The sequence below is a fragment of the Thamnophis sirtalis genome, unplaced genomic scaffold (genome assembly GCF_051295495.1).
Source record: "Thamnophis sirtalis isolate CommonGarterSnake01/CBP01778 unplaced genomic scaffold, rThaSir2_p1.2 scaffold_14, whole genome shotgun sequence".
Taxonomy (NCBI): domain Eukaryota; kingdom Metazoa; phylum Chordata; class Lepidosauria; order Squamata; family Natricidae; genus Thamnophis; species Thamnophis sirtalis.
Window position 1 is genome coordinate 28,133,195 of NW_028261394.1, and position 23,863 is coordinate 28,157,057.

A 23,863-nucleotide genomic window follows, 5' to 3' on the forward strand; every position below is an offset into this window, starting at 1 on the left:
GGTAGAGGACAGGAAGGCCTGGAGGAACGTTTTTCCATGGGGTCGCGATGGATTGGACATGACTTCACAACTAACAACATCCCGGGGTGTGGATTTCTGGTTAGAAAGCAACTCTATGCCTTGAACTGTGGAGGGTCTGTAAGGAGAGCTTTTAGCTTTTAACATTTTATGGGGTTATAGAATAAAATGAGATACAAAATAGGAAAGTAACTAGGAAAATAGTGGAGAGGAAGAGAGGGAAGAAAAGCGCCTTCAAGGGTGGAAGTTCTGCCAGAAATGTACTATGACTGATTTTTAAAAAAATAATTAAAAAATATTTTTTTAAAAAACGAAATAATATTTTTTTAAAAAAATTAAATATTTTTTAAAAAATTAAATAATATTTTTTTAAAAATTAAATAATATTTTTTAAAAATTAAATAATATTTTTTAAAAATAAATAATATTTTTTTAAAAAATAAATATTTTTTTAAAAATAAATATTTTTTAAAAATAAATAATATTTTTTTAAAAAATAAATAATATTTTTTAAAAAAATAAATAATATTTTTTAAAAAATATAATATTTTTTTAAAAATTAAAATGGAAATAATATTAACATTAACATACATCTAAATACAAAAAAGAAAGAAAAAAGGGGAAAAACTAATATAGTGCACCCTACCCCCTGGAGACGCTTTCCTCTCCCTTATATTTCTTCGTCTTTAACAACTAAAAGAAATACAATATATTCCAATTATGCCCTCCAAAACAACACATTTTTGAGTAGGTTTATTCCCTTTGCCTTACACCAACACGGATTTTATAAAATCCCCCCATATTTCAATTGTTTATTTTGATCATCCCTTTTTAAAATTTTATTCCCATTGTTAATTTATCATTTGTTGCCATACTCCAAATTTCATTATATCACTCACTTCTTCGAATATCCCAATTTCATCCCCAATATTTAGCCATCACTAATCTAATTGCCATTATCAAATTTGCAATCAATTCCTTTTTTGTTTCGTTTATATCCCGGTTTCCCACCAGCGACAGTAATGCAACTCTTGGTGACATGTTTAAAGTTATATCCAAAAGGGCTCTAATTTCTCTAAACCAGTGTTTTTCAACCTTTTTTGTGCAAAGGCACACTTTTTTCATGAAAAAAATCACGAGGCACACCACCATTAGAAAATGTTAAAAAAATTTAACTCTGTGCCTATATTGACTATATATAAGGTGTTTTTCCCACGGCACACCTTACACTATGTCACGGCACACTAGTGTGCCGCGGCACAGTGGTTGAAAAACACTGCTCTAAACACCATGTCCCGCATTTTTTGTGCACAATCCCACCACATATGTTTGTATGTTCCAACCTTTCTTGAACCACCAACAAATATTTGTATACTTACCATCTCTTTGATTTAATTTACGTGGTGTTAGTAGAGACCCCCTTCATATCGCTTTATATCCATTTTCCTTAACTATGGTTTTTTTTTATTAAAAAAAAGAAAGAAAAATAGCCGAATAGCAGTCCATCCAGTTCTGGAAAGGCAATCCAGCAGAGGTTCTGTGTACCGAACAATCCCCATCTGTACACAAATCCTGCCAATTTTCTTTTTGCTGCTGCTGGCAAACATCTGTATGGGGCAGGCTACCAAGCACAGAGACAAGCCTTTTGACCCGAAACATCTGCTCAGATGTCACGTGAGCAGGAGCAGAGGCCAGCTCAGCTTGCCTTGCTTTAGGCAGAGCTGAGATTCTGGCGGGGTGCTCACGCAGGAAAGCAGCTGTGGGCAGGAGTTGGGGGAAAAGGGAGGAGGAGGCGAGCAAGCCCTGTTCCCATGTAATCCTGCTTAGAGAGGGCTGATCCTGGGTGAAATGCACCAGGAGGAGGAGGAAGGAGCAGCTCTCTTGCTGCAGCTCGGCTACGTTTCCCAAGCTATACGTCGAGAGGAATGCCAGAACTAACACCATCCAGATGTGCCAACTTGGCAACCGGGGGACGGAGCCTTACGGAACAGAGGCAGACGTTGGAAATGCTGTAGAGGTAAGAGTTGAGGCTTTGCAATGGATTGGGAGGATTTGCTTTAGGCTGAGTGACTAACACCTTTGGAAAGGAGGGGTCCTGCTTTTCTCTTGACCACCCCCCCCTGCAATATTTCAGGGAGGGGTCTTTCTCCCTCTCCCCCCCCCCCCGCCTCCCCACCATCAGCAAAGGGGCATAAAGATCCCTACCATCCCAAAATCGACTTTCCCCCGAGGCCGTGTGTTTTCTCTTGAAGTGGGGGGGGGGGGCAGGACTGAGCTGATCTCCCAGGGAAGCCAAGAAAAAAAGGGGTTATTTTTCAAGCCTTTCCACATTTTAAGGGCACATCTGACCAAAAGCGCCTCCCCACACACACACACAAACAAGGAGCCTATCTCCCTTGCACCGATAGATTTAAGAGCTTCGTATCCCTAAGGAATAAAGTACAAAAAGCAAAGTAAATAAAATGAAACAAAAAGCATGTGCTCAACCCTAACAACAAGAAGAAAAAATAATATACAAAAAAGAGGAAAAAGTTGTCAATTAAATTTAACATTTAAATCTGGGATAAAATAATAAATACATTAAAAAAACTAACAACAAGAAGAAAAAAAATAATATACAAAAAAGAGGAAAAGTGGTCAATTAGACTTAGCATTTAAATGTATGATAAAATAATAAATACATTTAAAAAAGAATTAACAACAAGAAGAAAAATATAATATACAAAAAAGAGGAAAAAATTGTCAATTAAATTTAGCATTTAAATCTGTGATAAAATAATAAATACATTAAAAAAGAACTAACAACAAGAAAAAATAATATACAAAAAAGAGGAAAAAGTGGTCAATTAGATTTAGCATTTAAATGTAGGATAAAATAATAAATACATTAAAAAAAGAATTAACAAGAAGAAAAAAATAATATACAAAAAAGGAAAATTAAATTTAGCATTTAAATCAATTAAATTTAGCATTTAAATCTATGATAAAATAAATACATTAAAAAAACTAACAAGAAGAAGAAAAAAAAATATACAAAAAAGAGGAAAAAGTGGTCAATTAAATTTAACATTTAAATCTATGATAAAACGATAAATACATTTAAATAAAGAACTTTGCATTTCAAATAGCAAAACTACAAAAGAAGCTATTTTGTAATTCACTCTTAATGTCAGCCGGGCTAATATTCCTGGAAATTGACGCTTGCATATGCATGAAATGGGGTAGCTGAAAAAAGACCAAAAATGCAGTTGGAGTTTTCATGAGCCGCATTTTCTCCACATTATCTCTTCCCACACCTCTTTTCCAGCCTCTGCAGGAGAGCAATGAGATACAGTCCTTGATTTGAAAGATATCAGATGTAACCACCTTAAATCAAGGAGAGAAGGCCATCTAGGATTAAGGAGAAATGTCCTAACAGTGAGAACGATTGATCAGTGGAGTCTAATGGGAAAAAAATGATTAAGGTTGACATGCATGATAGCTGTCTTCTAATACTTGAGAGGCTTGTGATGGGGAAGAGGAGTTGACTTATTTTCCAAAGCACCTGAAGGCAGAATAAGATGCAATGGATGGAAGCTCTCATCAAAGAAAGATTCAACCTAGAACGAAGGAGAAATTTCCTAACAGGCAGAGAATTAGCCAATGGAACTTCTTGCCTCCAGAAGTTGTAGGTATTGCATTACTGGAGGTTTTTAAGAAGAAACTGAACAGCCATTTGTCCGAAATAATATAGGGTTTTCTGCTTGAGAAGGGTTGGACTAGAAGACCTCCAAAGTCCCTTCCAACTCTGCTATTCTGTTAAATATTGAAGAATGCCAATTCTGGGTTGAGCTGCTGCCAGGGAGAATAGAGTTAGGCAGGCACATTTTAATTTAAAATACAGACAGTCCTTGACTTACAAACTTTCTTTAGCAACTATTATGAGCCGCGGTGGTGCAGTGGTTAGAGTGCAGTACTGCAGGCTACTTCTGCTGACGGCCAACTACCTGCAATTTGGCAGTTCAAATCTCACCAAGGCTCAAGGTTGACTCAGCCTTCCGTCCTTCCGAGATTGGTAAAATGAGGACCCAGATTGTTGGATGGAAGAGGCTGACTCTGTAAACCGCTTAGAGAGGGCTGTAAAGCACTGTGAAGCGGTATATAAGTCTAAGTGCTATTGCTATGGCTACTAAAAGGTACCAAGATCTGTATGGCTCTTAAAAGTGAAAGCAGCAGAATGAAAAAATTGTGAGATGCAATAAGATAGTTCCTGACTTAAACCATTCCTTTAGTGACTAGTCAAAAAGTTACAACAGCACTGAACAAAAGTGACTTATGACCAGTCCTTGCATTTATGACCATTGCAGCATCCTCATGGTCACATGATCAAAATTTGGGCACTTGGCAATCAGTGCATATCTGCAGTGTCCCCAGGTCACACAATCTCCATTTGAAACCTTCCCAGCCAATGTCCATCAAGTAACGTCAATGGGAGGAGCCAGATTCACTTAACAACCATGTGATTCACTTAGCAACTGCAGTGATTTTCTTCACGACAATGGTGAAAAGTTCATAACATTGGGCATTTAACTCACTTAACAACCAACTTGCTTAGCAGTGGAAATCCTGGTCCTGATTTTGTCATCGGTCAAGGACTATCAATAGCTTGCTTAGCCTTAATGGGATATAAATTATAGTATATAAATAAATAAATGCTGGCTGGCAGGGGAATTCTGGGAGTTGAACTCCAAACCTCTTAAAACTTATCAAGATTAGGGAAGACTGTTCAAAACATGTTCTGTGATTTTGGAAGTCTCAGGTTTTTTGTACAGAACTGTCATATTTTATTCAAATTCATTTTTTTTAAAAGTAGAAATTTGATTTGGTTTTTTGGGGGGGGGCTCGAAACAAAAAAGCTTGGTTGATGATTTGACTGTTTTTCTAAAAGTTGAGCAGGGAAATTGAGCACACGTTCACTTCAATCTTTATAGTGGCTGTCCTTAATTGCTTGCTTCTCTTAGTCTTTTAATTAGAGCTAAAACATGGAGCAACATTTTACCTTTTAGCCCTATAATGCTGTAATGCTAAATCAAATACTAACAGTTATGATTTAAAATCTCATTTTAAAACCTTAAAATAAACCCCAAGACTGGAGGCTAAAACAAATGAGGAACGGTTGCAGGAACTGGGTAGGTCTAGTTTAGTGAAAAGAAGGACTGGAGGAGACATGATAGCAATCTTCCAATATCTCAGGGGTTGCCACAAAGAAGAGGGAATCAAGCTATTTTTTAAAATCTAGGAGGAAACTTTCTGAAGGACTGCTTCTGTTTTGACTAAGCCTTTTAGGTCTTATTGTAAATGACTGTTAACTTCTACTATTGTATTCGTTTTGGTGGTATTTCACTAATATTTCACTGTACTTTTTAATCAGATCTGTACATTTGTTTTAATTCAAAGCAAATAAAGGGCAACAATGTCAATATTGCCTACCATAATTTTTTTTAATAAAGATGTGCTAATATTCAAAACACCTTTATTAAAAATTTATGGTAGGCAATATTGATATTGTTGCCCTTTAACTTTTCTTTAATAAAGATGTGCTAATATTCCAAAAGTACCCCATGGCTCAGTGGCTAAGACGCTGAGCTTGTCGATCAGAAAGGTCGGCAGTTCGGCAGTTTGAATCCCTAGCACCGCATAACGGAGGGAGCTCCCGTTACTTGTCCCAGTTTCTGCCAACCTAGCAGTTCGAAAGCTGGTAAAAAAGCAAGTAGAAAAATAGGAACTACATTTGGAAGGTAACAGCGTTCCATGAGCCTTTGGTGTTTAGTCATGCTGGCCACATGACTACGGAGACCTCTTCGGACAGCGCTGGCTCTTCGGCTTTGAAACGGAGCTGAGCACCGCCCCCTAGAGTCAGGAACGATATCATATATGTGCAAGGGGAACCTTTACCTTAATATTCAAAAAATATTTTTATTTCCAATCAAATCATGGATGGAATACGAGAAGGAAGAGCATGAAAATAGTAAGCCATCATGGCATTAAAACATCAATTATAATTGTGATATAAATTATAATATAAAAATAAATGTATACATTATACCTATTATACATGCTGATGATGCAGAGTCTATCATTTTTAAACATGGTTGCATCCAATCAAACTTTTCAGAGTGTAGCCCAACACACCCAGTCTTCACTCTCACTGAACTGGAGCAAAAGTAGATGTGCAAAGGCCACATGGATATGAGTCACCTGGAATAGCGTGCAAACTCCTTATTGTGGAATCTCTGCTGAATTCTTGCTTGCCTCTGGCAGCATGCTAAGCAGATTCTTCTGGAATCCTGTGCTGAATATATTTATTGTGTTCCTATCACGCTCTTAATCGGTTTCTTAAACTGGCTTAACAGCCACAATTGAGCCAGATTCGTTTTTGTGGCTAAGCAAGTTCAGCTGTTCAGTTAATTTTGCCCCAATTTTATGACCTTCCTTGCCACTGTTGTTAAGTGAATCACAGCAGTTATTTCAGATACTAACACGGTTGTTAAGTGAATCTGACTTTGCTCATCAGGAGGTTGCAAAAAAGAGTCACTTGACCCATCATAAATGCACGCCACTTGCCAAGTATCCAAATTTTGATTGTATGACCAGGTTGCAGTGGTCGTTAAGTGTGAAAAACAGTCTGAAGTCACTTTTTCCTGTAACGTCAAACGCTCACTAAACAAATGGTTGCAAGCTTAGGATCACTTTTATTTGACTTATTTCTGAGTTTGTGCAATAATTGAACCAGGCGTAAAAGTTAGTTTTGTCAAAGCATTAAGTCATGATAGGACAGCAAACAAACTACGATGTGAGTGCAACTCACTAGGTCTTTAACTAACTATCTGGGTTTGAGTGTGTTATGCTAACAGAGCCGCTGAATGTGCCAATTCTTCTGGCCCAATAAATCGGCAATAAGGGGATATTAGGTAAAGGTACCCCTCACACATATGTGCTAGTTGTTCCTGACTCTAGGGGTCGGTGCTCATCTCCGTTTCAAAGCCGAAGAGCCACTGCTGTCCGAAGACATCTCTGTGGTCATGTGGCCTGCATGACTAAACGCCGAAGGAGCATGGAACGCTGTTACTTTCCCACCAAAGGTGGTTCCTGTTTTTCTGCTTGCATTTTTATGTGCTTTCGAACTGCTAGGTTGGCAGAAGCTGGGAAAAGTAACGGGAGCTCACTCAGTTATGCGGTGCTAGGGATTCAAACCACCAAACTGCCGAATTTTCTGATCGACAAGCTCAGCATCTTAGCCCCTGAGCCAGTTAAAGGGATATTAGAAGGTCTCTTTGAAGAGAATATGCACATTTTAACTTTTTCTGGGATGAATGCCTCTGCTTCAAATATCAAAACCCTCGTTGTGCAGAATTTAAACAACTCTCCCTCCACCTCTTTGTAATATAGGGAGTGTTCTGACCCCCTCCTCCGTCCAGTAACGGAAGCCGAGACAAGCGTAAAATGGAATGTCCTTTAATAACAAGACCAGAATCTCAGTGGCTGAAAGCCAAATAAACAAATAGATAAGGACTTTGGCAGCAAGGCCGACAAACCTTGGCAGCAATGCAAACAAACTCTGGCAGCAATCCAGCCTGCCAAGTTCGTTTCTCTTTAGTCCAAGCGTTGACTTCTGCAAGAAGGGCATGGCACAAGCAGTCTCTTTTATAGTCTGGAGAGGAGCTTAATGACCATCAGCTGAGCGTAATTACCTCCTGTAATTACGTAGTTGTTCTTGACGCCGAGTAGCCCTTCGACGGCGTGCATCCCAGAACAACTCACTGTTGGTTTCTGGATCACTCTCTCTTGTCTCCTCCCCACTGATCCAAGGCTCAGGCGCCATCTGGTGGCCAACCAGTCTCTCTGCACCCTGCTGGGAGTCGGAACCTTGTCCAGGGTCCTCCACATCCTCCAGGGCCGACTCATAGGGCCCCTCATTGTTGGAGTCTGGTGACAGCTCCAACGGTTCCTGCCGGGCCACAACAGGAAGAAGCTGCAGAGAACGTTGGGCTGGCATAGTATTCCAGGAAACATGAGAAAAGAAAGTAGTCAGGCCCTTATATGGCCAGAGAGCTTTTTTCCCCCCTCCCAACCTGTCTTACTTTTTGGGGGAGGCTGGTAAATAGGGAAAGATAGTAAATCAGTTTGCGTCTGAAAGGGTATTCTTTGCACTGCGTTTCTTCCCCACCGAGGCAGCCAACAAAATGGCATCTCCTAGACAGGCCTTTTCAGCAGAATTTGGTCCCTTCCCAAGCAAAACAGCCGAAGGAATTTGCTTTGTATGGCTAAAAACGGAGAAGCAAACAATAGACTCCAGCTTTAGAGCCAAGAACCTCTGATATGAATGTCCAGCTCGAGGGAAGCATCTCCAATACGGTTGTGGTCACCAGGTTTCAGAGGACAATCCTACATTCCAAGGCTGCCTCGGCTCAGCCCTGGGTAACCCCTGGAGCCAGCTTGGGGTTTTCAAAAGCAGGTACCCGCAAATCATTTGTTACAAGGTGTCTACACTGCACAATGGGGAGAGAAAGGAAGAAATGACAAGATGAACAGAGTTGGGAGGGACCTTGGAGGTCATCTAGTCAAACCCCCCTGCCCAAGCAGAGGCCAGTGATGCCCAAAGCGGAACACATGTGCATGTGCCGTGCCAAGGTGGCACAGTGGTTAAATGCAGCACTGCAGGCTACTGCTAGATCAGCAGGTCAGCGGTTCAAATCTCACCGGCTCAGGGTTGACTCAGCCTTCCATCCTTCCGAGGTGGGTAAAATGAGGACCCAGATTGTTGGGGGCAATATGCTGACTCTCAGTAAACCGCTTAGAGAGGCCTGAAAGGCCTATGAAGCGGTATATAAGTCTACTGCTATTGCTATTGCTATGTGCCGGAAACCCAGAAACCTAAAGATCAGCTGACTGGCGTGTGCATGCCTGTGTTTTGGCTGCTTTTCAGGCTGTTTCTGGCCTGAAAAACAGCTTTTGGATAGTTTTTCGGGGCGTTTTCTGGCACTCCAGCCAGTTGGAGAAGAGCAGCTGGCGACGGCATGCATCCCCACATAGAGGGCTCTGCGTGCCACCTCTGGCACATGTGCCATAGGTTTGCCATCACGGCCCTACCGCATTTCTGACACAGGGCAGTCCAGTCTCTTCTTGAAAGCTTCCAGTGATGAAGCTCCCACAACCTCCGAAAACTTCTGTTCCATCGGTTGATTTTTCTCACTGTCAGGAAATTCCTCCTTATTTCCAGGTTGAATCTCTCCTGTGTCAGTTTCCATCCATTATTCCTTCTCTGGCCTTCGGGTGCTTTGGAGAATAGGTTGTCCCCCTCTCTGGCAGCCCCTCAAATATTGGAAGGCTGCTCTCCTGTCTCCCCTGGTCCTTCTCTTCACTAGACTAGCCAGGCCCAGTTCCTGCAACCATTTATCGTATGTTTTAATCTCCAGGCCTTTGATCGTCTGAGATAGATTCAGATTAACAGAGTTGGAAGGGACCCTGTAGGTCATCTAGTCTAACCCCCTGCCCAAGCAGGAGACCCTACACCATTTTTGCCAGATGGCAGTCCAGTCTCTTCTTGAAAGCTTCCAGGGATGAAGCTCTCTCAACTTCCGAAAGCAACTTCTGTTCCATGGGTTGATTGTTCTCACTGTCAGGAAATTCCTCCTTATTTCCAGGTTGAATCTCTCCTTGTTCACTTTCCATCCATTATTCCTTGTTTGGCCTTCAAAGGTGCCTTGGAAAATAGTTTGACCTCTTCCTCTCTGTGGCAGCCTTTTAAATATTGGAAGACTGCTATCCTGTCTCCCTTGGTCCTTCTCTTCACTAAACCAGCCATGCCCAATTCCTGCAACCGTTCGTACCCTGCCTTACATCAAAATGCAGTAAAATGCAGCTTCCGAGATTTGCAAGTGGGCATCGCACACCACCCAGAGGCTCCCATACGAAGACAACTTATGCATTGTAAAGATTGCTTGGAGGTGGGAGATACTTCCAGTGTAAATCTACTGCAAGGGTCCCCAACTCCTGGTCAGCGCATTGGCATCGGTCCATAGCGTGCCAGAAACCGGTCCACGCAAACACACGAAGCGTTATCCACGGGATACAGGCAGTACGTGAAAGCACGCCCCCTCCAGTCCATGGAAAAACCTTTCTCCACAGAACCAATCCCTGGTGCCTAAAAGGTTGGGAAGCAGTGACCTACTGGATCCCCTGCATGGATTGCTCCCGTAGGATTAGACGGGGAGGAAACTAACCACCAGATTGCAAGAACACAAGCGAGTGGTCAGGCAAAGAGACCCAAACTCATTGATAGCCTCACATTACGATAACCAAAGACATACATTCAATTTTGCAGCTATTGAGATTGTTGGATGAGCAGGGACAAAAACAGCCAGGGAAGTGATGGAAGCCTGGGGAAAAGACTCACTGTCAGTCAACGGGAGTGCTGGTTTAGCCCCAGCTTATCAGGTACTTGGGAGGCAAGGGCTTGGCAGCACAAGGAAACAACAGCTAACAACTCCATACCCGACTTAATACGCACAACAGGCACCATATAAATACCACACACAGAACAGCCCAAAGCACAGAGAGAAGTCCCTTGAGAATGGGCTCCAGCACGAGTCGAAAAGCTCAGCAGACAAAACCTTGTGTTCCCGGGGAACAACGTAGATTGGATCTTCCCTAGCTTTGTGTTTCAGCTCTTGTGGCAGCTCTAGTTTTATGCAGATTTTTTATTTTTTATTTTTGCTGTTTGTGGATATCATTTTGAAAACTCTTTGTGTTTGGAAACTCAAGGCAGAGTTCCAACCGAAGATATTCGGAACCAGCCCTGGCTCTCTTCTCCATTATCCCTTCATTAATCAGCTTTGATTGAAAACAGTCAGAAGATGGAGGGAACGGGGCACAGATCGTTTTTCAAACTCTGCGGGAACTTGGCTTCCTGTTTTGCATAATCAGCCCAGATCTGAATCACTTTAAAAGTTGCGTCAGCTGCTCGGCAATCCAGCCTGCCCTACCCTAGATGGGCTGTCGCTTACTTGTCTATCTTAAAAAGGCGTCAGGAAAGGTTAGCCTCCCCCCCCCTTTTTTTTTTTTGCTCATTCTTGTCCTTGTCAAAAGAAATACCATATTTTTCGGAGAATAAGACGCACCAAGATTTTGAAGAGACAAATTTAAAAAAAAAAGGTTTTGCACTTTGCAGATCTCCCAAAAACGGCCCATTTTCGCAAAAACGGGCCCCTTTTTGTCGAAAAAAGGGGCATGCATAGCCTTTAGGAAGCTTCCAGAGTGCTCCAGGGGTCTGGGGAGGGCAAAAAAGAGCAAAAAACTGGCCTGTTTTTCATTTATTTCTGCCCTTCCCAGCTCCTAGGAGTACCCTGGAAGCCTCCTAAAGGTTCTGCACAGCCATTTTTGGAGGCCAAAAATGCTGTATTTCAGTGTATAAGACGCACCCAGATTTTCACCCTCTTTTTTGAGGGGAAAAAGCGTGTTTTATACTCCAAAAAATACGGTACAAAAAAAGGCCTTTTGGGGAGGGGCCAGTTGCAAAATGTGTTGTGGGAACATTGTGACTGCTGATCTGGCTTTCCCTGCACCACCCAGGTGATAGGCTCAGGATCCAGAAGGATCTCGATCGACTTGAATACGGGACTCATATCTAAAAAAATGAAATTCAACGGTGAGACAAGTACGGTCCCATACACTTAGGCAAAAGAAATGTACAGGTATCAAATAGGTTTGTGAGGGTGAACCTTTTGGCACCGAGGGCAAAAATGGTCGTGCTGAAATATCGCGCGCGCACATGCTCATCGGGGCTACGTTCCAGAGAAGCTGAACCTCCGGGTCCTAGCGCACATGCGCACCCGGAGATCCACTGGCTGGAGCGCATGCACAGACCAGTTTTCGGCACTGTTGTGCATGCAAAGGGATCACGCTCTGGAAAAGTCAACCTCCTGGGTTCTGGGATGCATGCACCCTCAGCAATCAGCTGGCATACTGGGTTTCAGCACTGTTGCACACACAAAGGACATCTGATTCGCACGCTTGCGCACCAGAAACCCGGAAAACAAACAGGCAAGGGCACATGTGCCATGGAAATAGGTGGAACCTGGCTCAAAAACACTAACAGTGAGAAGGACCTTGGAGTCCTAGTGGACAATCACTTAAATATGAGCCAGCCGTGTGCGGCAGCATCCCCAAGAAAGCAAATACAGTCCTTGCATAAAGAGAAGGACAGAGTCAAGGTCACGTGAAGGGTGTAATACCACTTTATAAGGCGTTGGAAAGGCCCCACTTGGAAAACTGCATCCTATTTTGGGTACCACATTATAAAAAAAAGACACCGAGACCCTGCAACATCTTTTGCATGGAAGAGCAGCTAAGATGATTAAGGGCATTGAAGAATGGTTGGAGGAATTGGGTATGTCTATTCTACTGAAAAGAAGGACTAGGGGAAGACACAATAGCAGTGTTCCCATATTGGAGGGGCTGCCACAAAGAAGAGGGGAGTCAAGCTATTCTCCAAAGCACCAAAGGGCAAGACAAGAAAAAATGGATGGAAACTAATCAAGGAGAGAAACAACCTAGAAGTAAGGAGACATTTCCTGACAGTTAGAACAATTAACCAGTGAAACGGCTTGCCTTCAGAAGTTGTGGGTACCCGGGTGACACGTGGCTTAATTGAAGATGGAATTATGATATTAACAGTAAGAAAGGTTGTGGGGGCTCCAAGACTTGTTTTCAAGAAGAGACCGGATAGCCATTGGTCTGGAATGGTGTAGAGCCGTGATGGCCAACCTATGAGCCCTCTCTGCAGGGACACAAGCCATCACCCTGGCTCAGTTCTGCTGCGCATGCACACGTTCCTCCCACCAGCAAGCTGGGTTTTGGGTGGGCAGGGCACATACAGTATGTCAGCATCACTCCATTACATAATTAGGAAAGAAAGACTAAGAGACTCCATGGGTTGGAAATCAAAAGTACTTTTACTAATTATAAATGGTAAGCGAGCAGTTGCGAAGCAAAGTCTACTTAATTAGGCGCGAAAGCGATGGATATATAGAATAGTCCATTCCCCACCCCTTAGGATCATAGCTTCAGGCCAATCATGAGTCCTTCAAATGTCAGGTGTGAGATAACTTCAAAAAGACATCACGAAGATGGAATGTCGAGGCCGTTGGTCTAGGCGGGAAGCACTCACGCATGCGCCATCCAAGCATCTTGTACATCCTAGAACATTCCTCCAGCACATCAATTAACCCCTCCCAAATACCAGCCCTCCCGCCCCGTTTCATGGCAGCTGAAGCAACAGCAAGGCAGAAGCTGACATCGGAGATGTGTGCGCATGCACAGGATGGCGCGCACATGGGGCAGTCATGTACGCATGCAAAGGGGTGGGGCACATGCAGGGGGTCGCACAAGCATGCACAGGAGGGGGGGCACGTGGAGGGGGGGGTCACACGCGCATTGTACTTCGGCACTCAGCACCAAAAAGGTTAGCCATCACTGGTCTAGAGTCTCCTGCCATGGGCAGGGGGTTGGACTAGAAGACCTCCAAGGTCCCTTCCAACTCTGTTATTCTGTTATTCACCCGTGTCATTTTCTTGACATCAGCAATTAATTTGCATTTCTCTAGGACAGTGTTTCTCAACCTTGTCAACTTGAAGATGTCTGGACTTCAACTCCCAGAATTCCCCAGCCAGTGAATGCTGGCTGGGGAATTCTGGGAGTTGAAGTCCAGACATCTTCAAGTTGACAAGGTTGAGAAATACTGCTCTAGGATGTTGTTTGACTTCCATTTTGGCCCCACAGCTCTTGAGAATTTTTGGTGGCTGCCCTCCCAAATATTAACCAAGTCTAAATTTACTTAGCTTTTCAGACCTGCTAACTGCTGCCACCTTCTTAGGAACATGCAATTTATTTTACCAGAATGGGAAGTAGAAAGAACAGATACACAGCTTTTGCTAGGAAGTGTAGTATATGGGTACCTAAAGGAGGTTAGGGTTACATTGATCAAGAGATTGAGCCTCTTGATGCGGGTGAAGGAGGAGAGTGCAAAAGTTGGCTTGAAACTCAACATTAAGAAAACTAAGGAAAGCTATGGCAAATTAATACTGTTATTGGTATTTTCTTCTAATGGTGATTAAAACACACTGTGGCTTAGGATCTGGTTTCAACCAAATCTATGATGAATCAGGCAAAGGATTCCTGCTGTGCTTTCCCAACAAGATTTCTAGTTAGAAATGTCTTGTCTTTCTATTTGTTGGCCTTTCCTCTGATGCTTTAAAGGTGGTCTTGGCCGTGGGAGTGACCGTTGTTGCTGAAAGCACAAGCGGTTGGCCAGCTTTCTATGCTCTGCGAGATATTGGCCAGCAAAATCTGTTCAATCCTGGAAACGTTGGCGTGCCTTCTCACAAGAGGGGGCCCCAAGGCCTGCGTTTATTGACTTACTCCGTGAAGGAGGCCAAGAATCACATCCAAAGTTGTCCTTTCTATCCTGAATCTGAAGTCAAGCCAGCTCCACACTAAAATCCTCTTTAATCCAGAGTTCAACATCACTTTCTATCAGCTGAACAAATCTTGTAAATTCTCTGCCTGGACTGCGAAAAGTTCTACGATCATATCCAGAATATTTCTCTTTTTATAAAACAGCACAGCTTGTATAAGTCATGACTCAGCAGTTGAGTCCAAAGGGTGGGACTCAGAAGAAACTAAAGATGTTCTCTCTCTCTCTCTCTCTCTCTCTCTCTCTCTCTCTCTCTCTTATCTATCTATCTATCATCTCTCTCTCTCTCTCTCTCTCTCATCTATCTATCTATCTATCTATCTATCATCTATCTATCTATCTATCATCTATCTATCTATCATCTATCTATCTATCTATCTATCTATCTATCATCTATCTATCTATCTATCTATCTATCTATCTATCTATCTATCTATCTATCTATCTATCTATCTATCTATCTATCTATCTATCTAAAGGAAACTACAAACCTATCTGTAGAGAGTGGACAGGTATTTGTCTGCAATGGCATAGGGTTTCCTGCCTGAGCAGGAGGTTGGATTAGAAGACCTCCAAAGTCTCTGTTTTTCTGTTCTGCTCTGTTAAAGAAATGAGCAAGTAAAGTTTTTACATGTCAAGACGTATAAGAAGTCAAGCCGTTAAGTCATGCTTGACTTTGGTAACCTTAAATTCAAGGCTACGCTTGGAATCCTGCATCCAGTTTTGGTCACCACAGTATAAAAAAGACTCTGGAAAGAGTGCAGAGAAGAGCAACCAAGATGATTAAGGGCTGGAGGCTAAAACATATGAATAACAATTGCAGGGATTGGGTATGTTTAGTTTAGTTTAGCAGGACTGGGGTGACATGATAGCAATCTTTCAATATTTGAGGGGCTGCCACAGAGAGGAGAGGGTAAGGCTATCTTCCAAAGCACCTGGGGGCAGGACAAGAAGCAATGGATGTAAACTAATCAAGGAGAGGGGCAACCTAGAACCAAAGGAGAAATTTCCTAATGGTGAGAAACAGTGGAACAGCTTGCCTCCAGAAGTTGTGGGTGAGGCTTTTAAGAACAGCCACTTGTCTGGGATGGCTGATTTTAACTTTTGCCATTTTAACTGCTACTTAACTTCTGTGGACCTCATCTCATATTTAAGAGGTTTAGAGCAAGGAATTAAAAGAGGGTTGCTCCTGGGGAGGAAAGCTATGGCAAATCTAGATAGCAGACTAAAAAGCAGAGACATCACCCTGCTAACAAAAGTGCTTATAGTCAAGGCTCTGGTTTTCCCAGTTGCAATGGATAGCGGTGTAAGTTGGACCATAAGGAAGGCTGAGCGCCTTTGAACTCTGGTGCTGGAGAAGACTCCTGCGAGTCCCTTGGACTGCAAGGCCATCCAACCGGTCAGTCCTAGAGGAGATCAACACTGACTGTTCTTTAGAAGGCCAGATCCTGAAGAGGAAACTCAAATACTTTGGCCACCTAATGAGAAGGAAGGACTCCCTGGAGAAGAGCCTCATGCTGGGAAAGATTGAGGGCAAAAGAAGAAGGAGATGGCAGAGAAGGAGGTGGCTGGATGGAGTCACCAAAGCAGCCGGCGTGAGCTTAAATGGACTCCAGAGGATGGTAGAGGACAGGAAAGCCTGGAGGAACGTTGCCCATGGGGTCGCGATGGGTCAGACATGACTTCGCAACTAACAAGGGTTAGAAGGCAGAAATCTAGCCAAGCAACAGGGGGTGGCAGAGAGAGAAGAAATCTGCAATCCTCTGCTGCCACCTCGTGGTTATTCAGCATTTTGCAGCCCTGTGTTCGCAATTTAAAATTAAGATTAAAATTGAGTTCTGTTGAGTGTGTCAGAAACCACAAAGAAACAGGAAAGAAGCAAGGCCAGAATAACATTTATTCTTTGTTTTTCTAAAGTGCTTCCAGTTTTTAAAAGCCTAAGCAAAATCTTGATCAAATTTAAATTATGTTTATTCTGGTAAATTGACACGATTATTCAACAGCTGGCAAGTCATTATTTCTCCCTCTTCTGTCCCATTAAAAATTACAATTTGGCGCAGGGTAGTGTTCAGCCCTGCAGGATTCAGAACTAAAATCTATGCAGGGTGAAAAACACTTCTACCCACTTCCAATTTTTTATATAGCTACACCCCTTGAAAAAAAATACCATTGGTTTTTGGGGGAAAAAAACATGGTAGTAGAACATCCACTATGAGCAGGTTAAAAAAAAAGTCAAGATGGCAATTGCATCCCCATGATTAAACCCCTGCTCCTTTTTTACACCCTCATGATATATTTTAGAAAGAACAGGACTGCCAAGTGCACAGTCCCAACCTCCATCTTTAATCCCCACCACCACATGGAAATCCCAGGCAACCAAATAAATGCTTTCTTGAAATAGGAATGTGAAATTATAAAGTGTTACGGTAATACCACTTTATAATGCCTTGGTAAGGCCGTACTTGGAATACTGCATTCAGTTTTGGTTGCCACGATGTAAAAAAGATGTTGAGACTCTAGAAAGAGTGCAGAGAAGAGCAACAAAGAGGATTAGGGGACTGGAGACTAAAACATATGAAGAACAGTTGCAGGAACTGGGTATGTCTAGTTTAATGAAAAGAAGGACTAGGGGAGACATGATAGCAGTCTTCCGATATCTCAGGGGTTGCCACAAAGAAGAGGGAGTCAAACTATTCTCCAAAGCACCTGAGGACAGGACAAGAAGCAATGGGTGGAAACTAATCAAGGAGAGAAGCAACTTAGAACTAAGGAGAAAATTCCTGACAGTGAGAATAATTAACCAGTGGAACAACTTGCCTCTAGGAGTTGTAAATGCTCCAACACTGGAAGTTTTTAAGATGATGTTGGATAACCATTTGTCTGAAGTGATGTGGGGTTTCCTGCCTAGGTAGGGGGTTGGACTAGAAGACCTCCAAGGTCCCTTCCAACTTTGCTATTCTATTCTATTCTATTCTAAATCCCTCAAGGCCAGTGCTCCTCAAACTTGCAACTTTAAGATGTGGGAACTTCCAACTCCCAGAAGAAGTCCACCAAGACATTCAGGGATAAATGAGGCTTGAGGAATGATAGTTTATCAATCCATTTCAGACAAAGCAGATTCGGACTTCCTTCTTTTGGCTTCTGAGTCCATGGGATGGTGATAGCATCAACCAGGAACCCAGCACCATCTTTCTGCTGAGAAACTTCTAGAGTCAGGAACAATGGATGGAAACCAAACAAGGAGAGATTCAACCTGGAAATGAGGAGGAATTTTCTGACAGTGAGAGCAATCAACCAGTGGAACAGAAGTTGCCTTCGGAGGTTGTGGGAGCTTCATCCCTGGAGGCTTTCAAGAAGAGACTGGACTGCCATCTGTCAGAAATGGTATAGGGTCTCCTGTTTGGGCAGGATGACCTACAAGGTCCCTTCCAACTCTGTTAATCTGTAACTTCTTCAGATCCAATTCTGAAGAGTGAAAGCTGCCCCCCCCCTTGAAGATTGTTCTTAAAGCAACCACAGACGCCAAAGGGATGTAGACATTTAAGGTACAGAAGTGGCTCTGTGCACTTTTTGGTTTCAATTACACACTCACACACACAATCGCTATTGAAATTAGCAGTTCACTCAAGGCCAAGGAAATCACGGCAGACGAGGAATGCTAACCAAAACAATCTCTCTGAAAGAAGCTTGCCTGAGTGACTTGCTTTTAACAGGCGTGCGCAGAAGAACAGTCCAAATTTAATCCAGACCTTCAAGATCCAGATCAGGGACTGTCAAGGAAGCAGAAACCAGAGAGTGTGAGGATCCATGGGTCAGGGCCATTTGTTTTTAATATCAGGCTGAAGCCAGCTGTCTTTAATCAAGGGACTTACTCTCTTGCTTGACGAGGAACCTCATAAAATGTCTTTGCCCTTTGCATCACACTACTCACAGGATGCAATGGGTTTGCTTAACTACTGCGGTGTTTGCATTTATGGCACGTTCACACTTCTCAGTGCCACATTTGCTTAATGATTTTTTGCAAAAAAACTACTGACCAATCAGGTCAGCCATATGTTAAGACAGGCTCCATTGCGGTTGTAACTCAAGGATTTCTTGTATATGACTGTTGTTTTCTTGAGGCTCTTCCTCTTATTCCTCAAGATTGCTTTCTACATAGCTCTGATGTCATCTATTTAGTGCTATAGACCAGTGGTCTCCAACCTTGGCAACTTTTAAGACTTGTGGACTTCAACTCCCAGAGTTGAAACTCTAGAATTTGAAGTCCACAAATCTTAAAGTTGCCAAGGTTGGAGACCACTGCTGTAGACAATGAAGCTGCTTCCCAATGATCAGACTCTGTAATAATTAATGAAATGCCATTAGGTGGTTGTGTTTTTTAACTATGGATTATTCTAGGCAAAAGGACATTAAAACATGTTCAGTTAAATGAGAACTATGATATGTTGAAAGTAAGACTCATTAAGAACTTTGACATTTGATATAAATGTAAGTAATGACTGTGGAAGAGATGCACGAAAGCTAATTGTAACCAATGGACACACTTTCTACAAGATGTAATGTAAGATGATTATTTGTGTGTGTGTTGTTTGTTTAGTAAAAAAAAATTGTTTTAAAAAAATAAATGAAACCGGCTTTATTGTTGCTAAATTAGCACAAAACCCCTGGGAATTGGACAGCATATACAGTATGAATTATTATAAAGTTATGATTAATGTAAAATGTCCTCAGTGGAAGACTTTTTTGAGATTCTTTTTTTAAAAGTTTTTTATTTATTTATGTTACATAATAAAAATTCTTTTGTGAACAGAGCATTGTCCAAATTCCCCTTTTAACATTCCCGCCAAAAGACATCATTCATTTTACATTATATTTCCATGATTTCCAATTTTAGCCGTATTACTTTTCTTCTCCTATTTTCCAATTTCTAGTTTTTAACATGTACAAACAATATAATTTTTCTTTCTCTTTAAAAATAAAGAATTCATCATTTCTTTTCCATCTATTTTCCATTAACAATATGAATATTCCAAGTTTCAAATTTCAAGTTTTATATAATCAACATAACTATTTAACAGCTTTAAGGTTCTTAATGTAATTCCCACGCATCCTAATTAAAACATATTTTTACCTTGTTGACAATTTCTGAAATGTTTGAGATTCTGAAGGACTAACCTACGGTGTTTTGCATTTGCAGATGGGCCTTGACAGCAAAGATTTCCCCTAGTGCTACGTTGGATTATTTCTTTGAAATTCCTGGAAATGATGAGAGTTCAACTCAGGAGCGATGCGATCTGCACTCTTTGCCTGGGGGTAGCTCTTTTCACCATGCTCTATTCCCAACTGGGCCACACATCGCACAGAGAGGAAAAAGCGGGAGGCCAGAAAAAGACCTCAACCGCAACTCACAGGGATTTGCGCCTTCCCGTTTTCCAGAAAGAGTCAAACGTCGAGAGTCATGTGTCGCAGCCTAGAATTATCTCGCCTATGAAAGATGCCATGTTGGAAATCGAGGAAGATGAAGTCACACAACCGGCCCTCCTGACTCATTCCAACTTTGATTTCAGGCTTTACCTAAGGAACAAGGACAATAGGAAATTCAACCTTCTTATTAATCAGCCGAAGAAGTGCATGAAAAGCTCAGAGCGGCCTTTTTTGCTCGTTGCCATAAAATCGCTGGTTGAGGAGTTCGACCGCCGTGAAATCGTGCGCAAAACTTGGGGGAGGGAAGGCCTGGTGAACGGAATGCAGGTCCAAAGAGTTTTCCTCCTAGGAGTTCCCAAGAACAAGACGATGTTGCCAACTTGGGAAATTCTGGTCCGTCAAGAGAGCCAACTATACCGGGACATTTTGCTGTGGGACTTTCTGGATACTTTCTTCAACTTGACCTTGAAAGAGATCCATTTCCTAAGCTGGGCAGATGAATTTTGTTCCAGGACCAAGTTCATATTCAAAGGTGATGCTGATGTTTTCGTCAACATGGAGAACATTGTCAACTTCCTGGAAAGCTGCAATCCTTCCGAGGACCTCTTCGTCGGGGACATCATCTACAATGCCCAACCGATCCGAATCCGGAAAAGCAAGTACTATATTCCAGAAACGATGTATGGGCTAGGCATGTACCCAGCCTATGCCGGGGGAGGTGGGTTCTTGTTGTCCATTAGCACCTTGAAGAAACTTGCTCAAGCTTGCACTCAAGTGGAACTCTTCCCCATCGATGACGTCTTCTTGGGCATGTGCTTGCAACGGATCAACCTGAAGCCCGTCTTGCATGAAGGGTTCAAGACGTTTGGAATACCCCAACCTTCTGCAGCTCCCAATCTGCAGACTTTTGATCCTTGTTTCTATAAAGACCTGATGGTCGTCCATGGTCTGAAGATAGCTGAAATCTGGCTAATGTGGAATCTCCTCCACAACCCACGTCTCTCTTGCACCCAGAACAAGCAAATAAGGAAAGCTTTCCGATGGAAGAAGACTAAAGACATGGTCAAAAATTATGGTGCCTAAGGGTTGGTGGACACCATGACTGGGTTTCTACAAGGATGTTGAACCATTCATTTTTTTCGGAGTCCACTCAGTACACTCAAGCAGAAACCATGTGCTAACCCACAAACCAATAAACCAGTGGTGGGATTCAGCCGGTCCACACCTATTCGGGAGAACCGGTTGTTAACTTCCTAAACAGTTCGGAGAACTGGCTGTTGGAAGAAATCTCCTTTTGTTTTTTCCCACTTTACAGGGCTAATCCTGTAAGGAAGGCAGGAAGGAAACATTCTGGTGTTGTTTCTAGCCTCATCTTTATTGCCCTGCTTATAGAAACTGCCTCTCCGGTTAACCCTTATGACATTGTAACAACTAAGGCAAAGCGCCCATTGATGTGAGTGACGTTGAGTTAGCCATGGCCACCCAGTCACATGACCACCGAGCCACTCCTACCTAGTTGGTCATTAGGGCAGAGAACCGGTTGTTGAATTATTTGAATCCCACCACTGCAATAAACCAAGGTTAACTCTAATCAAGCATATCATGTTGTGCGAAGGCAAATGTTAGGCCTTCAACTGACCATTGAAGGTCTTCTTGAGGGCTACGTGGCATAGCTTTTGTAGGGGGAGATATTTAAACACAACCATCTAAGTTCATCTTTTATAGCCAATGTCTGACATGAAGTCACCTGGTAACTGGAACTCCCCTAAGTGATTCTTCCCCAACTAGTTTTCTAAATAGGAAGTCCCTCTGGTGACACTTTTAAAGGCATGACCATCGTAAGGAAATTCCCAGAATTGGATATCCAGGAAATGCCCAAACCCTCTGGTGTCCGTTTTTTGTGAAAAACGGAATGCGCTGGGCGGGCTTTTGGGAAGCCAAAATTGCGGTATTCAATGTATAAGATGCACCCAGATTTTCACCCTCTTTTTGGGGGATAAAAGGAGCGTCTTGTACTCCGAAAAATACGGTAGTTTAAGTGATTTTTGCCCCATTTTACATCCTTTCTCTCCACGGCTGTTAAGTGAACCACTGCAATTGTGATGTTAGTACCATGGCTGTTAAGAGAATCTGGCTTTCTCATTGGCTTCGCTTGCCAGAGGGTCACACAAGGTGATCACATGACCCCGGGACACTGCAACTGTCAGAAATGTGAGTCACTTGTCAAGCATCTGAAATTGGATCATGGGACCACGGGGATTCTGCCATGTTCGTGTGAAAAATGGTTATAGGCCTATGTTTTCAATGCCATTATAACTTTGAACAGCCATTAAATGAACTGTTGTAAGTCAAGGACTATCTGTAGTACTTCATCGTGTCCAATTTATTTGGTAAGCTTGCAATGCTGTGCTTGGGAAAAAGACCCAGTGTTATACAGGCCTCTTTTGCCAATGGGAGGGAGAGGGAGGGAGTGTGGGAAGGAAGGAAAACTTTTGAGTGACTGAATGAATGGGAATGGAAGCAAGGAAGGAATTAGGGAAGAAGGGAAGGAGGGGGGAGAAAAGGAAGGAAAGAAGAAAGGGAGGGAGGGAGGAAGATGTGATGGATGGAAGAAAGGAAGGAGAGAAGGGAAGAGGGGAGATGTAATGAATGATAGGGAGGGAGGGAGGGAGGGAGGGAAAACTTTTTCCTTCCTGAATTTGTTGCTGAAGATGGGAGCTTTTTAAAATGATCTAATAAATACTGTTCAAATTCATTGTTTCTGTGTTCATGAGTCAGAAAAAAAACTTTGGGAAAATTAAATTACAGTGGGAGAAATAATTGTGCTCCATTTATTTTCTAGATCCCTCTGATCAGATTCCTTTAAGGAATATCTTTGCTTTGATTTGCACGCACCAAAAAGGGGGGGAAACTTTAAAAAAAGTTTCCAAGGTAGCTTTAGGGTCTGGGAAACTGATTTCACCAGTGTTTTGGGGGGAAAGAGATCAGAAAGTTAAAATCAATTTGCAAGTCACATCACATCATCTAATTATTTTACCACAGGGGGGGAATCTGTTTCCAATTAAGAAAGAACAGACAAGATTATTCGTCCAGAAAAATAAATAATAGTGAGAGAAAAACATTTTCCTATTTTCATGGTTAGCTTAACCAATATTGTACTTCAGGTGGGGGGAAAATGGCAGTATGTGCAAGATAACAATAATTTTATAATCTTTTACGACTGTAAATATTTATATCCAGTTCACACAACATGGTTGTTATGAATCTGTGCACCAAAACAAACAAGCCATAATTAGGATTCCGTGCACGGTGGTAACTTAGGAAGATATGGTGAGAATACAGAATCATAGAGCTGGAAGAGTCCTTGGAGGTGTGTGTGCGTGCAAGAGAGAGAGAGAGACAGAGGTAGAGAGAGAGAAAGAGAGAGAAACAGAAAGACACACACAGAGACACAGAGAGTGAGACAGAGAGACAGAGAGAGAGACACACAAAGAGACACACACACACACACACAGACAAGTGAGACACAGAGAGACAGAAAGAGACAGACAGACAGAAAGAGAGAGACACACAGAGAGACACACAGAGACAGAGACAGTGAGACACAGAGACAAATGAGAGAGACAGAGAGAGAGAGAGACAGAGAGAGAGAGAGACAGAGAGAGAGAAAGAAAGAAAGAAAGAAAGAAAGAAAGAAAGAAAGAAAGAGGGAGACACATACACACAGAGAGTCAGACAGACACTGTCAGAGATTGGAATATTTTGGAATTGTGATTTACTTGGTAGGCTAAATGAAAAGTTGTAAATCAAGGACTGTAGAGCACACACACCAGCTCACAGAATGTATTAAAGAAATCCTGGCCTTAAAGAAACATAACTTTGAGCACTGCACAAGGATTACTCAGCCAA

The 23,863-nt window shown here is 42.3% G+C and overlaps 1 protein-coding gene across 1 annotated transcript; it reads left to right on the forward strand.

Annotated features, from left to right (window-relative positions):
* The first annotated feature begins 1,630 nt into the window (after window positions 1-1,630).
* On the forward strand, window positions 1,631-21,565 carry B3GNT9 (UDP-GlcNAc:betaGal beta-1,3-N-acetylglucosaminyltransferase 9). Its single transcript, XM_087728861.1, has 2 exons — window positions 1,631-2,035; window positions 19,728-21,565. The coding sequence occupies exon 2, from the start codon at window positions 19,793-19,795 to the stop codon at window positions 21,035-21,037; it is 1,245 nt and encodes a 414-aa protein (XP_087584987.1). The 5' UTR covers window positions 1,631-2,035; window positions 19,728-19,792; the 3' UTR covers window positions 21,038-21,565.
* Window positions 21,566-23,863: the final 2,298 nt, after the last annotated feature.